The 16,394-nt window shown below is 42.8% G+C and overlaps 1 protein-coding gene across 1 annotated transcript; it reads left to right on the top strand.

Annotated features, from left to right (window-relative positions):
• The first annotated feature begins 6,919 nt into the window (after nt 1–6,919).
• Nucleotides 6,920–14,324, top strand: gucy1a1 (guanylate cyclase 1 soluble subunit alpha 1). The gene is made up of 8 exons (XM_041933067.1): nt 6,920–7,159; nt 7,308–7,375; nt 8,014–8,102; nt 8,200–8,915; nt 10,374–10,859; nt 12,169–12,312; nt 13,756–13,910; nt 14,186–14,324. The coding sequence occupies exons 1-8, from the start codon at nt 6,920–6,922 to the stop codon at nt 14,322–14,324; spliced, it is 2,037 nt and encodes a 678-aa protein (XP_041789001.1).
• Nucleotides 14,325–16,394: the final 2,070 nt, after the last annotated feature.

The raw sequence follows: 16,394 nt of genomic DNA, 5'->3' as shown, positions 1-16,394 counted from the left end.
ACTTATGGCGCATTCAAAGTAACTCGTAATTGAAACATTTGGCTGGAACACATTGTGACGATTGGTCCCATATCTCTTTGGTTTGTGTAAAATTACATTAGATGGCCTCAGAGGAGGTATTTTTAAAGGTCCGAGGAGGTGAAAGTGTCACTATTTCACATGTGCAAAGCAAAAATATTAAAAAACTAAACAAAACATAATTTTGTGTATGAGAAATATCTTTCTTTCTCTCTACAGAACCACTTGCCAGCCGTTATAACCTTACTTTTGTCATACCTTTCTTAATAGAGAAAGGTATTGGTTTTTCCTGTTGTGTGCTTTTGCAAAAACGTGTAGTTTTTTTGCCTAATTAATCTATTAAATCTTCATTGGTTCATCAAAGTGTCAGTCTTTGGATGTACAACACAGATAACCTGGTGAAAGTAGGGAAAGATCTACATATACATGCATAGAAATTATATAAAAAATAATTATAATAAAGTATACAGTGTTTCCATGTTTAAATAAGGAGCATCACACATCATATGAGCAAGCCATCTTTTTTGGTAACCTCTTGCTCTTCTTTTAGATCATTTAACACCATGATGTGAAGAGACCCAGGAAAGAAAGAAACAAAGTCCGACTACCGAGGACTTGAAAGTGGGAATGGGTCTGTCCTACATTTAGAGCAAAATAATCATCATAGCAAAAACTATAATGTGCTGTCAGTCATGCTGCTCACTGCTAATGAGCGTACTCTACACTCTCCTGTAGTGGTGCTGTTTGTACAGTGTTAGGTGTGTCCCTGATGCTGGTTCTGCTTTACTAGTGTTGAGTGATGCATACTATATCTAATTATTCCAGCATCAGTGCCCATGTCACCCGTCTTATGCAACACATTGAAAACATGCTTCAACATTGTTATATTTCTGTCTTTTCATTCAGCTATTTATTTGTATATTATATGCATTTTTTACAGGGATAAAGAATGATGAGAGAGTGCAAAGAATCATAATTAATACATGATAAAGCAGTGAAACCCGTTTCTCTGCTCTCTTCTCTGCGTCTGTTTGCCTCAAGCTCTCACATGGCAGCCATGCATGCTTGGCCAGGCAGGGTGAGTGGACACGTAGTTAGAGACACTGTGTGTGTTGTTCTGCATGTAGAAGTGGAAGCTTTCTAACAATCAGCACTTCCAGCAAACATCACCACCATATCTCTTCGAACTCAACAACAGAAAGAATAAAATCTGCATCAAAGGCTGCATTTATAGACAAATCAGACACCAGTGAATAATCGACTGCTTTGCACCAAACAAAGGACAATTTTTTTTGAGCAGCATATAAATCACAGCTAAAATACATGAATATCTGTAAATGAAAGCAGTTTAACGCCTTACAACACTATAATATGTTCAAAGTTATTGACGATTCTTCTTCATTAGCGCAAAGTCAAATAAAGCCCTGCATGCCTGGAAGGAGAGCTGAAAATGAGGTCACTTTTAGGTCACTCGTGTTTTGATCTAACATTGTTTCTGGATAAAATCATCACGGGCTTGTTAGGATTACTGGGAAAAGGAGCTGAAACGGTTCATCTCACACAAGTGTTCAAAATCAATCGTCTAAATGTGGCAGACAGAACAGGGACGGCGTATGTGTCCGGCTTCTGGTGTTGGCTCTGATCAACACGCAGATGAAAACGGCTGCATTGTGTTCTACCTTCACTCCAATAACAATATGGGAATAACTTATTTTGAAAATGTGGGAAAGGAAGCATGAGTTTGATGGACAGTCCACCGAAATGCATTAATGCAACATTTCCAAAGCAGATTTCCTGCTGGTGTCTATTAAAGGTCCTTCTGTGCCTGAATGTCGCAGTCTGCCTGAAGAAGTGTCTTCTTGTTAAACCGAGTGCAGCCACAGTGTGTAAGTGTCTGACGTCACGGCTGTTCCTGTGGATTTACTGTGCTGGGCTTGATTTGTGACGAGACTGGCTATCTCTCTGTGGATCATAAACAGAGCATTAGGATCATTGGGGGAGTGTGTACAGGGACTGGATATATGGCAGGCACTACGCACATTCGTCATATGGACACGAGCAAAGTTTAGACTTGGATTAATTTGGTTGTGTAATATCTGTGACAAAATGACATGATGATGTAACAATGGTGATGAGAAAGTAGTTATACACACATACATATATGTGTGTGTGTGTGTGACAGCGGAGTTAAAGTGGACTTTTTTCAGCTTTTACTACAAATTGAATGTGAACTGTTTCGTTCTGGGTTTGATGTTCAGATGGAGCTCTTTGTGACTTGAGTGTCGCTGACAGTCACTAAAAGCATCTTGAACCGTAACGTGGGCATTAAAGATAATAACAATGGCTGCTGTTCGTGTTTATTCTCGAGAAGACGTTGTCTTCTGTGTAAACAGCAGGAAGCTGCAGGGTGATGAACTGCACAAAGTGGAAACATCGTGACCTCGGTTTCACAGCGGCAGACTCAGACCAGAGCTCTGGGTCCTCGGTCTGTCCCCATCGCCAACACGGTCACTATAGTTTGGAGGTACTTTTACTGTACTTGAGTATATCCACTTTATGCTACTTTGTACTACTACATTTTACGTCACTACATTTATTTGTATATTTATTACTGGCTATGTTGAAGATTTCGATATGTACAAAATCATCACTTCCTAAAATGTTTATACATGAAGCTTCCCTGTATACATAAAGCAGCTCATGGTAGCTTCACCTCAAAAGAAACACACTAACACAGTAATGATAATGCAATAATGTAATATGTAATAATACACTGGAATGTGAAATTAAGCTGCAATGTTTACTTGTGTACTTTTACTCATAGAAGATTTTTAAATGCAGGATTTGAAGTTGTAACAGAATATTTAAAGATTGTACAGTCGCATCAATACTTCACTTAAAAATAAAGCATGAACTCGACCTCGCACATGGATGTATCCACGTGTGTGTGTGTGTGTGTGTGTGTGTGTGTGTGTTTGTGTGTGTGTGTGTTTGTGTCGCTCAACAAAGAGAAGAAGTTCTGTGCCTTTTTGTGATAGGCTACTCTCATTACCACGCCCCCTTTTAACCAGTTGGCATGAACACAAACACACACCTTGACACACACCCTCACACACATCTTCTTGCACACCTTCACACACACCTTCTCATACTCCCTCACACACCCTCACACACATCTACTCACACTTCCTGTTTTCTTTTCATGTCATTCAGGACGTGTTCTTGTGTCCTTGCAGACCTGGATGAGAGCTGCTTCCTCCTTTCCCACATCTCGACGTGCGAACCTCCAGCCGACTTCAAACAGCCAGAAGCGCCCTCTAACCGTGACGAAGAGTCTAGTCATCTGCTTCAGCTCAGTCCTCTTTCTGTTGGTGCAGATCTTCAGCTTTGTCCAGTGTCTGCACAGGAGGACGCTCAGTGAGAAATGACTCAACCACTGTCTTCCTCCCGGCGTGGCCTCATCCTCTGTGCTCCTCATCCTCTGTGCTCCTCATTTTGTAGAAGGATGCTTCAGAATCCATCGCTCTCTCCTTCATTTCTCCTCTTCACCTTTGAGAAAATACAACAATGAGAGACAAACATAAGACCAGAAGGTCCACGTTATAGATAATCATGACAAAGAGGTTTGTTGAAGCCAGCGCGGTCGGTGACTTCTCCTCTGGGTCCAGCAGCCGTCACCTCTGTGGGGGCAGATGGGTTCTCAGACCTGAGGGCAGCCTGTGAGCTCTGCTTCAGGTCCACACGGCGGCCATGTGCCTATTGAGTGGAAAAGCACTGAAAGAGAAAATGTTTGCGTTTTGTTGCCATGCAGTGACTTCAGCATTTCACGGACAAATGTACAAAAACATGCAAGAAAAAAAAATCTTCATCATCTTGCGCTTTGGGGGAAATGTGCTCGTAAAAAGAAGACGTCCTGTTTAACAAACCATGAAAAACAAGAGCAAAAGATATTTAACAGCCTTTAAAAGTCTGATTGTTTGACAGGACCCTTAAATTTGGATACAGCAGGTTTAAAGTTTGAAAGTTCACTCTCTTACAAACTGATGATGAGACCAAAACAGGTTGAGTCACCTGAAGAAGAAGCTCAGTGAATTTCCTAGAATCCTTCCTATAAAGTGTAAGAATTAAAGAGATTCTGCTCAGAACAGAACGTAGATGAAGATTAAAGACTAAAAAAGTCCAAAAAACCAGGAGTAATCAGTTAGTTTATTGTTTGTTCATTCTAACATGTTTCAGAATAAATTCTAGAGGTTTTTAAGGATTGTGGCCAAAGGCAGAAACCAACTCCTGTGTGTGAATGTATGTGTTGTGTTGCACAGTGATAGACAGGCCATCAACACACCACAAACAGTGAGATTAATCAGTTTGGTTGAATTTGAACACTGCTGTTACGATGCTCAGGTGAAGCAGCTGAAGCCATGTGATCAGACCTGTGTCTGAATTCGTTTAGGTATTTATGTGTTATTTATCTGCTGATTTCACCACCTCACACGCTTCAAACAGCCTGTGCAGAACATAAAAGTCATATCTGCATATGTGTGATTTACACGAGTCTTGTATCTACACTGTTTTTTACAACATATTTATGAAAAATGATGTAAAAAATATATAAATGGAAAACTCGTTGTGAGGCCAGATTTGGCTGTTTGCCTTCCACTGACCGAGCTTAATGACCAAACCCTCATTATTTAAAATAATGCACCATAAACGTGTCACAGATAAAACATCCTGCACGTTTTAGAATGGCCACTTTTTGAGCTCACAGTCGAAGCAACAGTGAAGTGAAGCGCACTGCTGGTGGCCACCCGGGGGCCCAATGAAAGGATTCTCGAACCTTTAAACTTTTTGTTGTCATGTGGTAGCAACATCCCGGTCTTGTTCCTGAAAGATCGCCAATCTGAGCAGCCCGCTCATCCAGAGTTATCATGAGCAAAATTCCCAAATGACAAAGCCGTGCATAATTTAAGCTCTGAAATGGATTTATTATGTTAGACAATGAAAATGCTCTTTTAAGACCAAACAAGGCCAACGAGCAGAGCCGCAGCCTCATCGCGGCCAATGAAATCTATTCCTGACGTAAGTTTTATAAATGATCGCTGGACATGTGTAATTATCACTGAACCATTTCCTGAGCAGTTTTAAATAAAACAAATCTGATTCATTTCATGTTGCTCTTAAACTCGCACAGTGTTTTTGTGGCATTTAAGAACATGTTAGAATGGAAAATATCGCAGTGAGTGTCATTTTACTTTTATTTATAGGGATACAGCCTATTAATGAATGTTTCTGTAAATGTGCCAGTATAAGCTGTCCGGCTATTTTTCAACTGAGGTTTTTTGCAGGATGTTCTCAAACCAATGAGGTGACGGGTTAAGAAACACAAACATACATCATTCTTAAGACAAACTATGCAGAGCAACAGGAAGCGGCAAAAATAAGAATAACATGCACGGTTCAGCGTATGTAGCAATGCAAAGCGAAGCGAAGCAAAGCACAGATGAGAGCACATGCAGCATGAAGCTGTGATAGATAAAGCACAGCAGAAATCATGTTAGTCTGAATAAAATGCGAACATCAGAAACATCACAAAGGGAGTCATGGCCCAAACACAGATGCCCTGCAGCACTAATGAGGCACAACATGTAAGAATAAAAGCACATTGTTAATAAAATCTCAGTAAATATGCCCACACAGTCACATCACACCAAGGAGGCCATCTGACAACTGCAGCTGGAATGATTAGTCAATTAATGCATTTATAACAACTTTGATAATTGATTATTTAGTGAAAAGAGCACTGATCTAGCATTGCACTCCTGTGATACAAGTCTAGGTCTTTCCAACTCCACGCCCCCACATTCTGTCGTTATTAGACTCATTCCTCTGCAGCCACAAACATATTTCACATATCCAGAAGTGCTCCCCAAAACCTGTGAGCAGGCTCTGATGTGGAGCTCCTCATTAGGTCAACAGAAGAATGATCAAAGAGTGGCTGGTTCTGCTTTTCTTCGTCTTATAAGAGTGTAAATTAATTAATTAATATCTTTGGGTGCAGAAAAGTTGCTCAGACAAAACAAGTGATCTGAAGATGCCACATGAGACTCTGGGAAAGTCTTATTCATCAAACATTCATCCAGCAGTGTTTGACAAATTAACTGACGATGAAACATCTGGATAAGTTGAACCCCTACAGAATAAGAGCATAGTGACGATGATCAGAGAGCAGATGTATTTTGTGAGTGAGGTGTATTTATATATCTGACTGACAGCATGTTTAAAAAGCTCCTGATCTGCTGTTTGAGCTTTTATGGTGAATTAAAGGCGCTAATTCTGCAGGGAAGTTGTAATGTGTGTGTGTGTGTGTGTGTGTGTGTGTGTGTGTGTGTGTGTGTGTGTGTGTGTGTGTGACAGACAGATTAAGCGGCACATAGTATTGAAATCAGCATCACATACAGATTACAGTCACGAACGCGTGAAGCCCTCAGTGAATGCAGGTTGATGATTATTCTCCAGTGGGGGGTCATTTCCTCACGGTGGGACTCAGTCCAAAGGCTGCTCTAAATAAGAAAGTGCATCGCCTGCGAGGAGTCGCCTGGAAATAACGTCTCCTTGCTGATAGGTTGAGCTCCACCAGCCCCTCGCGCGCATGGATTGGCCTGCTGCTCTTTCTGTCTCCACGCGCTCATTGGCTTTTGGCAGCGATGGGTCCGTGCCATCATTCGCTCGTGCGGCTCTCAATGAATATTGTATGTGGTCTCCGGTTTTTGGTGCCGATCATCTGAACCAGCGCGTCCTGGATGAGCCCGACAGATGATGGAATTTCTCCCGGAGACCGCGGCTGCTCGACCAGGACCGAGTCCCTCCGAGACTAGATAAGAGAGAAGCGCCACGGGGGGAGAAGATGTTCTGCGCGAAGCTGAAGGAGCTGAAGATATCCGGAGAGTGTCCGTTCTCCAGCCGCGCCGGGCGCGACGAGCGCGGAGACTTTGAGGAGCGCTCAACTGACGCTGCGGATGTGCTGCCGATTTCTGAGGACGTGCACGGAAAAACAGGCGAGGATCTACCTCAGCAGAAGCCCAGCAGAGCCAAAGTTAACCTGCACACGCTCGGGGAGAGCATCCGAAAACTGGCATGTCCCGAGGTGAGTTAAAACACGCTGATTAATATTCACCTCATGCAGCTCCTCCGGTCCAGGTGTGACGCTGAGACAGCTGCAGGAAGCGCGCACACACCTGCCTGTTCTGAACATTCATGTCGACCTTTAACTCGCTCAACACTTTGTCCTACAGTTTGAAAGGCTGCATGCTGCCCTCCGACGACTGATGAGGCTGTCGGACCACAGCAGGGGCTCTGGCAGGTAATGTTGGTGAATACAGCTGCCACTAACTGCTGCTGGAAACCGCAGGCCTTCGCTGCCACCACAGCCGCTGTCTCTGATTACAGTGGTGATGGTGCAGATGCTGCAGCCTCATCTGGAACATCTGTTTAGCTTCTCCTGCTGCTCTCTCACTACTCTGATCCTGATCAGAGATGCAGACTCAGAGGTGGAGAGGAATCCCTCACAGACCACAGACAGTGAAACACCCTCCACACTCTCAGTATCATCACCGTCTGATGTGAAATGATGTGCAGCCGATCAAAGTAACCTGCAAATATGACGACTGATTAATTGTCTGAGTTGTTTTTCAGCAAAAAATGCCAAACATTCATTGGCTGCAGCTTCTCGAATGTGAGAATTTGCTGCTTTTTTAAATCATATTTGATCATTTTAGACTGAATCTCTTTTGATTCTCGTCTGTTGGTCAGACAAAGACTCGAAGGCAAAACCAACATTTTCCACTTTTTTTTTCCTAGAAAACAAACAATATTTGGCAGATTAACTGATAATGAATGTAAATAATAGGTGCAGTCTGGTGTGTTTCAGTGACTGGACAAAGATGTGATGCACTGAGCAGCGTTTTATGTGTCTGACTTTCATATTTGCTGTTTTTCCAGTCCGATAATTTGCTGTGCAGACTCTCAGAGTTGCAGCGACGAGCCAGAGCATTTAGTGGAAATGATGAACGTTTACTCAACCAAAACAGGTAAAGTCAAACCTGAAGCTCAAATCATGTAACGTGTAAATTCTGCTAAAAAGAAATGTTCATTGTCTTCACCTGTTTCTCATCGTGCTCCCGACAGAAACCCAGATGGAAGCTCTGAGAGTGGCTCTTGGCGAGGAGCTCTTCAACATGTGTTACGAGGAGGACGGACACATTTTGAGGGTGGTGGGGGGGGCTCTCCACGACTTCCTCAACAGCTTCAATGTCCTGCTGAAACAGAGCAGCGCGCCGCACAGCCCGGACAGACAGGATTGTGTAAACGAACCTTCGGTTCTGTGCTTAGACAAGGACCTGGGTCTGCTTACTGTCTATTTCTTCAACCCCCGCCCAACCACTGAGCTCTTCTTCCCTGGAGTCATCAGAGCTGCTGCCCGCCTGCTGTATCACACAACTGTGGACGTGCTGATGGACCCCCCCGGTGCCAAAGACACCATCTTGCAGTCCAGCCCGCAGCCCAGTCTTCTGTACACAGTCGTAGTCAAGGATGCTAAAAATCTGAGCCCCAGTCCGCTGCGGGCCACCTCAGCCGGGACCCTTCCTACCTCTCTGTTCTCCACCATCTTCCCTTTCCATCTGATCCTGGACCAGGACTTGGTTCTGGTACAGATAGGACATGGGCTCAGGAAGAGACTGACCAGGAAGGACGGACTGAGGCGGTCTGCTACCTTCCAGGAACACTTCTCTATTGTCTCTCCCCAGATCAGATGCACCTTTCAGGGTATTCTGACCATGCTAAACACACAGTTTATCATTCGGATCAAGCACGGAGTCTCCACCACAGATAACACAGGGAAGGTACGTCCACGTCTCTGCCAGACTCACGGCTAACGAGGCGGAAACGTCTCCATTTTAAATCCAGAGAAGAAAATCAGGCTGTTCATGAGCAGTCGAGCTTATTAGTGGTGGACTTGGGCGCACTTGGCCTGAGGTAGAGATCAACATTAAACCCCCAGCGGAGATCAGAAGCAAATGTCAAACCATCTCAACCATCAAAGGCACAGCCACGCTCGCGCTGTTTATGTGAGGGGGCGCAGACCAACCGACACTCAGTCAGAGATGCTTCCACTTCCTGTAACGCCAGCGCTCCAGTGGTAGTTTTACTGCGAGTGGCCGCAGAGCCGTGTTAAAACAGGTCATAGTGAGCATAAAGCGAGAGTCTCGGTCTCTCTCCGTCTGGGGTTTGTGATGTATTATTCAGCTGATGGGTCCACTCTGCACAGACACGACTGAAATGTCAACAGCAGTGTCACGTTCAACGTGAAGTCTGCCACGAATTTCTAAATACTCCTGCAGCTGCGTTTCACACCGAGCAGTTTACGGCCATCGTGAAGCGATAACTGGCAGAATCACAATAACTAAAAACATGAGAAGTTTGTGCTTCTACAAAAACACGTTTGTTTAAAACCTCAAAACACAGTGTTTGGTTTTGCTGCTGAATCCTGATCCACTTCCAGTAATGACATGACAAGTAACTACGGTTTTAATTGCTCATGTATTATTTAGCATTAACGTGTTTGCGTTTTCTAACATCAGCACGTGAACCATCTGAGTTTAAGGTATTAGCCTTCTAATATTTCCAAATCAGCTGCAGACACAAAGCACAGTTGAGGCTGAAGGGAATTCATTCATTTTGAAGGCAGTTAGTTATAAATCCAAGCTCAGGACAAATGACCGCTCTGACCTCGTGAAAAGTCACAAAATCACTAAGATGACTAATTTTCACAATAATCCATCCAACAGCTGTCGAGACGTCTCACACAAATGTCAACCTCACAGCGGCACTAAAAGTCAGAGCAGCACCAGAGTCAGGGGGTGTCGTCCTCTGGGAGCCATGAACATCTGTACGGATGTCGTAGCATAGTAGCTCGTGAAAAATGTTTTTGTTGATCCAGTTTCTGCTCGACTGGAACATAAATAGAGCTCCTGTCTTTGAGTTGGGCTGACAGACAGCTGCTGTTACACAAATATCACACAAGGGACATGTTTGCGTCGCTTTATGTTTAGTGTTTAAATGTCTGCATGTGTTGAGAGAGTTTATGTATCTATAAACTGTATATTTTTTAATGCACAGATGCCACTAAGAGAAAAAAACATTATCTTTCCATGTTTGGCCGTGGGAAATATAAAATAAAATACTTTCAGAAACTAAAAGGAGCTAATAGCAGCACATCCTCGAGCTGCGAGGACGTGCTGTTCACGTACGAAACTCCACCAAAAAGAATTTTGTCTCATCAGTTGATTTCTTCCTTTCAGCTCACGGACCTTAAAGGTCAGATGATCTACGTTTCCGAGTCCAACGCCATCTTGTTCTTGGGCTCGCCGTGTGTGGACAAGCTGGAGGAGCTAACGGGCCGCGGCCTCTACCTGTCAGACATCCCCATTCACAACGCGCTGCGTGACGTGGTGCTGGTCGGCGAACAGGCCAAAGCCCAGGACGGCTTGAAGAAGCGGCTGGGGAAGGCCAAGGCGGCCTTGGAGCACGCTCACCGAGCCCTGGAGGAGGAGAAGAAGAAGACCGTGGACCTCCTGTTCTCCATCTTCCCCGGCACGGTGGCGCAGCAGCTGTGGCAGGGCCAAACGGTCCAGGCCAAGAAGTTCGAGCGAGTCACGATGCTCTTCTCCGACATCGTGGGCTTCACGGCCGTCTGCTCGCGCTGCACCCCGATGCAGGTGATCACCATGCTCAATGAGCTGTACACCAGGTTCGACCACCACTGTGGAGAGCTTGATGTTTACAAGGTGAGTCAATGCAACATAGGAGCATATTTTTAAGCACTTTTTAGCAACTGCTGAGGAGACAGTTGATGACGGTTACACTCACACAGAGTTGTCTCAAACATCAGGAAACCAGCAGCAGGTGAACGACTCTGCGTTACGTCAAACTGTCACGTTTCTTTTTCCAAGCATGAATGACATCGTACGACACCGAGTCAGCTTTAACATCCCAGTGTTTTAGATGAATTGTAAGTGAGTGAGAGTCACTGGTGCAGATATTTTAAGAACCCTGTAGCCAGAGGAGCATTTAAACAAATCACATCTAAGATCTAATTGATTCCTTTAACTGTTCAACTATATTTCCTGTAAATTTGATCTCCCAGAATAATGTTCTACGCAGCCAGGCATGTGATTGTGATGGAGAATATGTTTAATTTATGGATTTTTTTTATAAAGTCGTCTTATATTCTCATATATTTGGCTAATTAGCTTAGAAAAATATCAGAATCAGCCTCAAAACTCCTCAAGTCCAAGAAGATAATACAGGCCTTGGACCTCTGTGGTACAGCAGCGATTGGTCACTGAAAAAACCTAAGGATGCCCTTTAATTGGTCATTTTTCTAAAACATGCATTAAAATATGAAGAACTCAAAAATATAAAAATTGTTCACAGGTTAAAAAACATATTAAACATTTTGAACAGAATAATCCAACATTCAACAGGTTGAAAGGACAGACTGAAACTGTAGCTCCGCCAGTGCTCGCTCCTAATCTACAGGGAGGCTGGATAATGTAATCAAAGTGTCACCGAGGTATAACAGAGAGAGCAGCGTGTTTGACAAATATCTCGTAAAAGTCGAGGAAGTCAGAGGTTCCTTCAGGACCCTGTTTCCACTCCGCAGGCATGAGCCTAAAAATAGTTTCACTTTGTCTCATGGCTGCTGAGTGCTCTCCGGACCAGATGTACACATACAAAACTGAAGAAGAAGAAGAGGAAGAAGAGATATATACGGACTTTTTTAATGGTGGGGGATCAAGTACTGTTACAGTTCAGGTTATATGACTCCTCAGTTCTGTGCACTTTTTGTCTTGTACTGTAAGATGGAGAACAGGTCACATCGTAAAGAGTTTTTGATGAAAGTCATCTTGCTCAAGATTTATTGACTTGACCTTTTTAATAAAGTTTAATCCTTCAGGTTAAATACCGTACAGCTTCAGGGGTAAAGAAGTCCTTGACTTTGGGTCGGCGGGCACACAAACAGCTTTTTAAATCCTTTCTTCTGTCTCAGCTGCCAGCTTAGAAATCACAGTAATGATCATCCACTGCGTTCAGGTGGAGACCATTGGGGACGCGTATTGTGTAGCTGGTGGCTTACACAAGGAGAGCGAGACTCACGCTGTCCAAATAGCACTCATGGCCTTAAAGATGATGGAGCTCTCAGACGACGTTATGACGCCAACTGGAGAACCGATACAGGTGAGGGTCGAGTACTGCTCCTTATTCCTTGGAATTATAAGTCTTGGAATTATCTCACTTTTTTTATCTTGTCTTTACAGAACCTAGCATTTACCAGTGAATAAATGTTACGAGCAGCCAAAGATCTGCTGACTACTTAGAAATCAGCGATTTTTCTTGCCACACTGAAAACTGAGAGCTGCGTCAGCTGTGCCATTTAATCAGAACTGATCTAAGTAAACATAAAAAAGGCAGATTTCTGGGAAATGTTTACAAAATGATGTCAAAGGCAGGGAGGATTTTCCATTCGCTGCGGATGTCCAGCCATGAAACAGTATGGCGTGTTGGGTTTTGGGTTCATATGTGCTAATAAACATGATATAAACATACGATAGATGATATGTAGTATGCTACCGCCACCAGCTGTTGATGAGCGGAAAACAAACGGTTGCTTGTCCACGTTAATGTGTGTCGTCATCTGCCTGCGCGATACAGACATAACGAGCATCCACCCATGAAAACATTACTCCACAGCACCACTAGTGGTCAACAACGGCACAGCGTCCCTTTAAAGGTCCCATCCTGCTCTCGGGGGGATTCACTAACTTTGCCTCCAATGAAACGCTTTCTCAGCTTTCATGATACATGATGTGCAAAGAGATTTCTGTACAAAAACACAACTTTAGAACTAGATTTAGTGATCTGGCTCAAGCTGGATCATATATTCTGGTTTTCTCTTTGATGTCTGCTGGCTGCTCCGCCTCAGCTCTGGACAGATAGCTTTACCTGTTGCTAAAGTAGCCGCTAACTGCGCCTCCCGGACGACAGATGACAGGAAATATAACGTTAGAGTTCTGAGGAGATTCACTGATCTCCTGATACACAGACGGTTTCAGTTGTTGCTAACGTAGCCGCTAACTGCGGCTAAGTGTAGTTGCCCTTTGCTGGTTAGCTCAGTTAGCCATGCTAGCAGTCCCATTAACTGGCCTACGTCAGTCTCTGAGGCTGTTCCGCAGTCCGGCTGTGTTCACCGGGAGCTCCCGGTCCAGTCAGCTGGTTTTTAGCTGCCTTTTACAGCTAGCAAGTCAATTTGCAGAAGCTAATAGCTTCCACCGACTGTTTCATGGGAACTTAAAACTGGGAAGTCATGTGTTTGTTGAGGACTATTTTCAGCCGTGTTAGCGAGTGTTTACGGTGCTTTCGTGGGATTGTTTCAAGACCCAATTTATTGTGGATCTTTTACATTTTATGGGATTTCTGGGGCCGATGCCGCTACTGATACTGATATCTATGATAGGCCAATATTGACCAATAGGATCTGCCCGCCAATGTATACATTACAAGTACTGCAAACATACATGGTTAAAAAGTGGAGCGGACGCCTTTTGTGCACTCTGGTGGTGCTACTGATGTGTAAAAGCCAACAGAAGCCTGAACCATGCTGACTGTGGCACTTCTCTCCAGATGCGTATCGGCCTCCACACCGGTTCAGTGCTGGCTGGCGTCGTTGGGGTGAAGATGCCGCGCTACTGTCTTTTCGGGAACAACGTCACATTGGCCAACAAGTTTGAGTCCTGCAGCCAACCAGGAAAAATCAACATCAGCCCTACAACCCACAGGTGAGGTGACGTGGCTGGTCCAGGGTGAAAATCACTCTTTAATATGTTTTTATTTGACTAAAAGATGCAAAAATAAGTAAATGTCAACCACCTTAAATACACAGATTTTAAAGCGACAGCTGTATCGTTCATTTCCAGATGTGGCTGTTGCAGAGAAAAAAAGTTCTCTCGACAGGAAACGTAACTTTTAGAAGACCTCTGTGTTTCCTCCCGTGTCAAATAATTTGCCACATTATTTTTAGATTCATGTTTTATTTGTGTGCTCTTCGTCCCAGATCGCTGAAGGATCGGCCAGAGTTTGTGTTCGTTCCCAGGAGCAGACAGGAGCTTCCGGCCAACTTCCCAGAGGACGTCCCTGGTGTTTGTTACTTTTTGGAGGCCTCCTCCAAAACTTCAAGACTGACTCTGAAATGAAGTCCAGCTGCTGCGGAGCCCAGAAACCGTCAGATGTGACGAAGCATAAACATATCCAGTGAACACGTTGTGAACACCTTGCATATTTTGGTTTGGGTTGTTTAGATATTGATGATATCGCAAATCAGTCAAACTCTCACAGCTGCTTAATGACTGAGCTGTCAAACATGAGTCTTGTCTCTGTATAATCATCCATTTGTACAACTGTAGTGGTGAGAAATACTCACTTCCTTTATTTTTTTCTCCCAGAATCACAGACACATGTGTGTGCTGTCAAAGAAAGACTGTTTGGTTCCTTTTTGACATTTAAGAGGTACGAAATATGTAAAACGTACGCTAAATGTGGCCATTTTTCAAGACATGTCAGTAGCTGCTTCTGGTTTGCTGTGAAGAAGTTTAGATATACCATCCTAATGTCGATATAATGCAGAAATACATTTTGGATGTTGATCCTCAGTGTGGTTCATTTGATCAGTTCACACCTGTCCAGGTACCTGCTGAAGCACCTTGGCCTGTCGGTATGACAGAGAGCTCCAGATTAAAACTGAACAGGCTTCGTGAGTTTAATAAAGAATCATTCAGAAAAGCTGAAGCAGATGAAGAAGTTACTGACAGATTTAGGAGCACAGACTCAGGTGCCTTATGGGAACTACACAGACAGGCAGGATCACACATGTCAGAGCTTCAAACTCATTATTTCTACTTATATTTACTTTGCTTTTTTTTAGGTTTTTTAGATTGTTAGATGTGGTTCAATATGAATTTACATGTCAATAGTTTCTTCCAGAGGATTGTGGTTCCAACTCAGTATATATTTGTAATAAGGTGTAACTTAGACTTCCATTTATTAAACATTAAGCATTCCAAGTTTGCATTTTCCTAATATAAGTAATGTACATGTATTTTTTACTTTTTTTCCACTGTACACGTGTTTATACTGTATTTATTACATTGGTTTCATGGCACTCTTTTCCTATACAGCAGGAATATGACACAAGAAGAATAATGAATGTTCTACTATCACTCATAATGATGTGCTTTAATCATTAATGTAATGTAATCAAAGCGCAATAAATATTGACATTAACAGACTTAAGTGACTGACTTCACAGTATCATATTCTGTTTATATATAAACACATGATATGCAATGATGGAAGGTAGCTAAATTAATTAAACTTAATTAAAGTTATGTATTTATTTGTGCAGTTAAAATTTTGAGGTATCTGTACTTTTAGCTTTAGCTTTACTTTAGCACTTTTATTTATTTACACCTCTACTTCACTACATGTCAGAGCAAAATATTTTACATCCACCTTATTTTTTTTGTTTTTTGCATTTTTTAATCCACTGTGTTCGATTATCTGACAGCTATATTTACTAATTTTACATTAAAAACGTATAATGAGCTTATTAAATAGGCTCTGATATATTGTCAGCCATTTAACAAGCCAAAAGGAATATACAGTTGTTGACAAGTGCAACATTAAAATGCTTTTTTACATATTAAAGCATCAATATTCGTAATGCAGTAATAAACAGGCTAATATATTAATATTTCCCACTGAAAGGAGTCATAATGCAAATTTAGTACTTTTGCTTTTGGCATTTAAAGTACGTTTTTCTGGCAATACTTTTGCATTTTTATTTAATAAAATTTTGAATGTAGGATTGTTATTCTTATAAAAAGCAGTTTGACACTGTGGCATTAGTGCTTTTACTAAAGTGAAGAACTTGAGTACAGATGATGATAAAATATTCTATAAATCTTAAAGTATGTTTGTCATACAAATTACATGTTAGAAAAATACAGCTTTCACTTCACTTTTCGGAGAAATCTTAATGTATTTTCTGTGTTAGAGCACGCAGATGATCTTAACTGTAAACTTGACATCGAGCTTTAAAAGCGCTCAGCTGCCTGCGGCGACTTCACGCTCAACACCACCGGTTGGACAGCGCAGCTGCGCTCTCATTGGTCAAGGCTGTTTTACGTCGGTCCCTCTCTGATCTGCCATTGGCCAGAGTCGCTGTCAGTCACGGGCTGAGGAAAAAACGGGGGAATGGACACGGA

Source organism: Chelmon rostratus, chromosome 3 (assembly GCF_017976325.1).
Source record: "Chelmon rostratus isolate fCheRos1 chromosome 3, fCheRos1.pri, whole genome shotgun sequence".
NCBI classification, from domain to species: domain Eukaryota; kingdom Metazoa; phylum Chordata; class Actinopteri; order Chaetodontiformes; family Chaetodontidae; genus Chelmon; species Chelmon rostratus.
Note: the sequence above shows the minus strand (reverse complement) of the source record. Positions and strands in the feature narration are given on the sequence as shown.

Bases quoted from the DNA above. Each gene is read 5' to 3' on its own strand.
- gucy1a1 (XM_041933067.1), top strand. From the start codon at position 6,920: ATGTTCTGCGCGAAGCTGAAGGAGCTGAAGATATCCGGAGAGTGTCCG. The intron at 7,376-8,013 runs GTAATGTTGGTG...CTGTTTTTCCAG, and splicing joins CACAGCAGGGGCTCTGGCAG to TCCGATAATTTGCTGTGCAG. The intron at 12,313-13,755 runs GTGAGGGTCGAG...ACTTCTCTCCAG, and splicing joins CAACTGGAGAACCGATACAG to ATGCGTATCGGCCTCCACAC.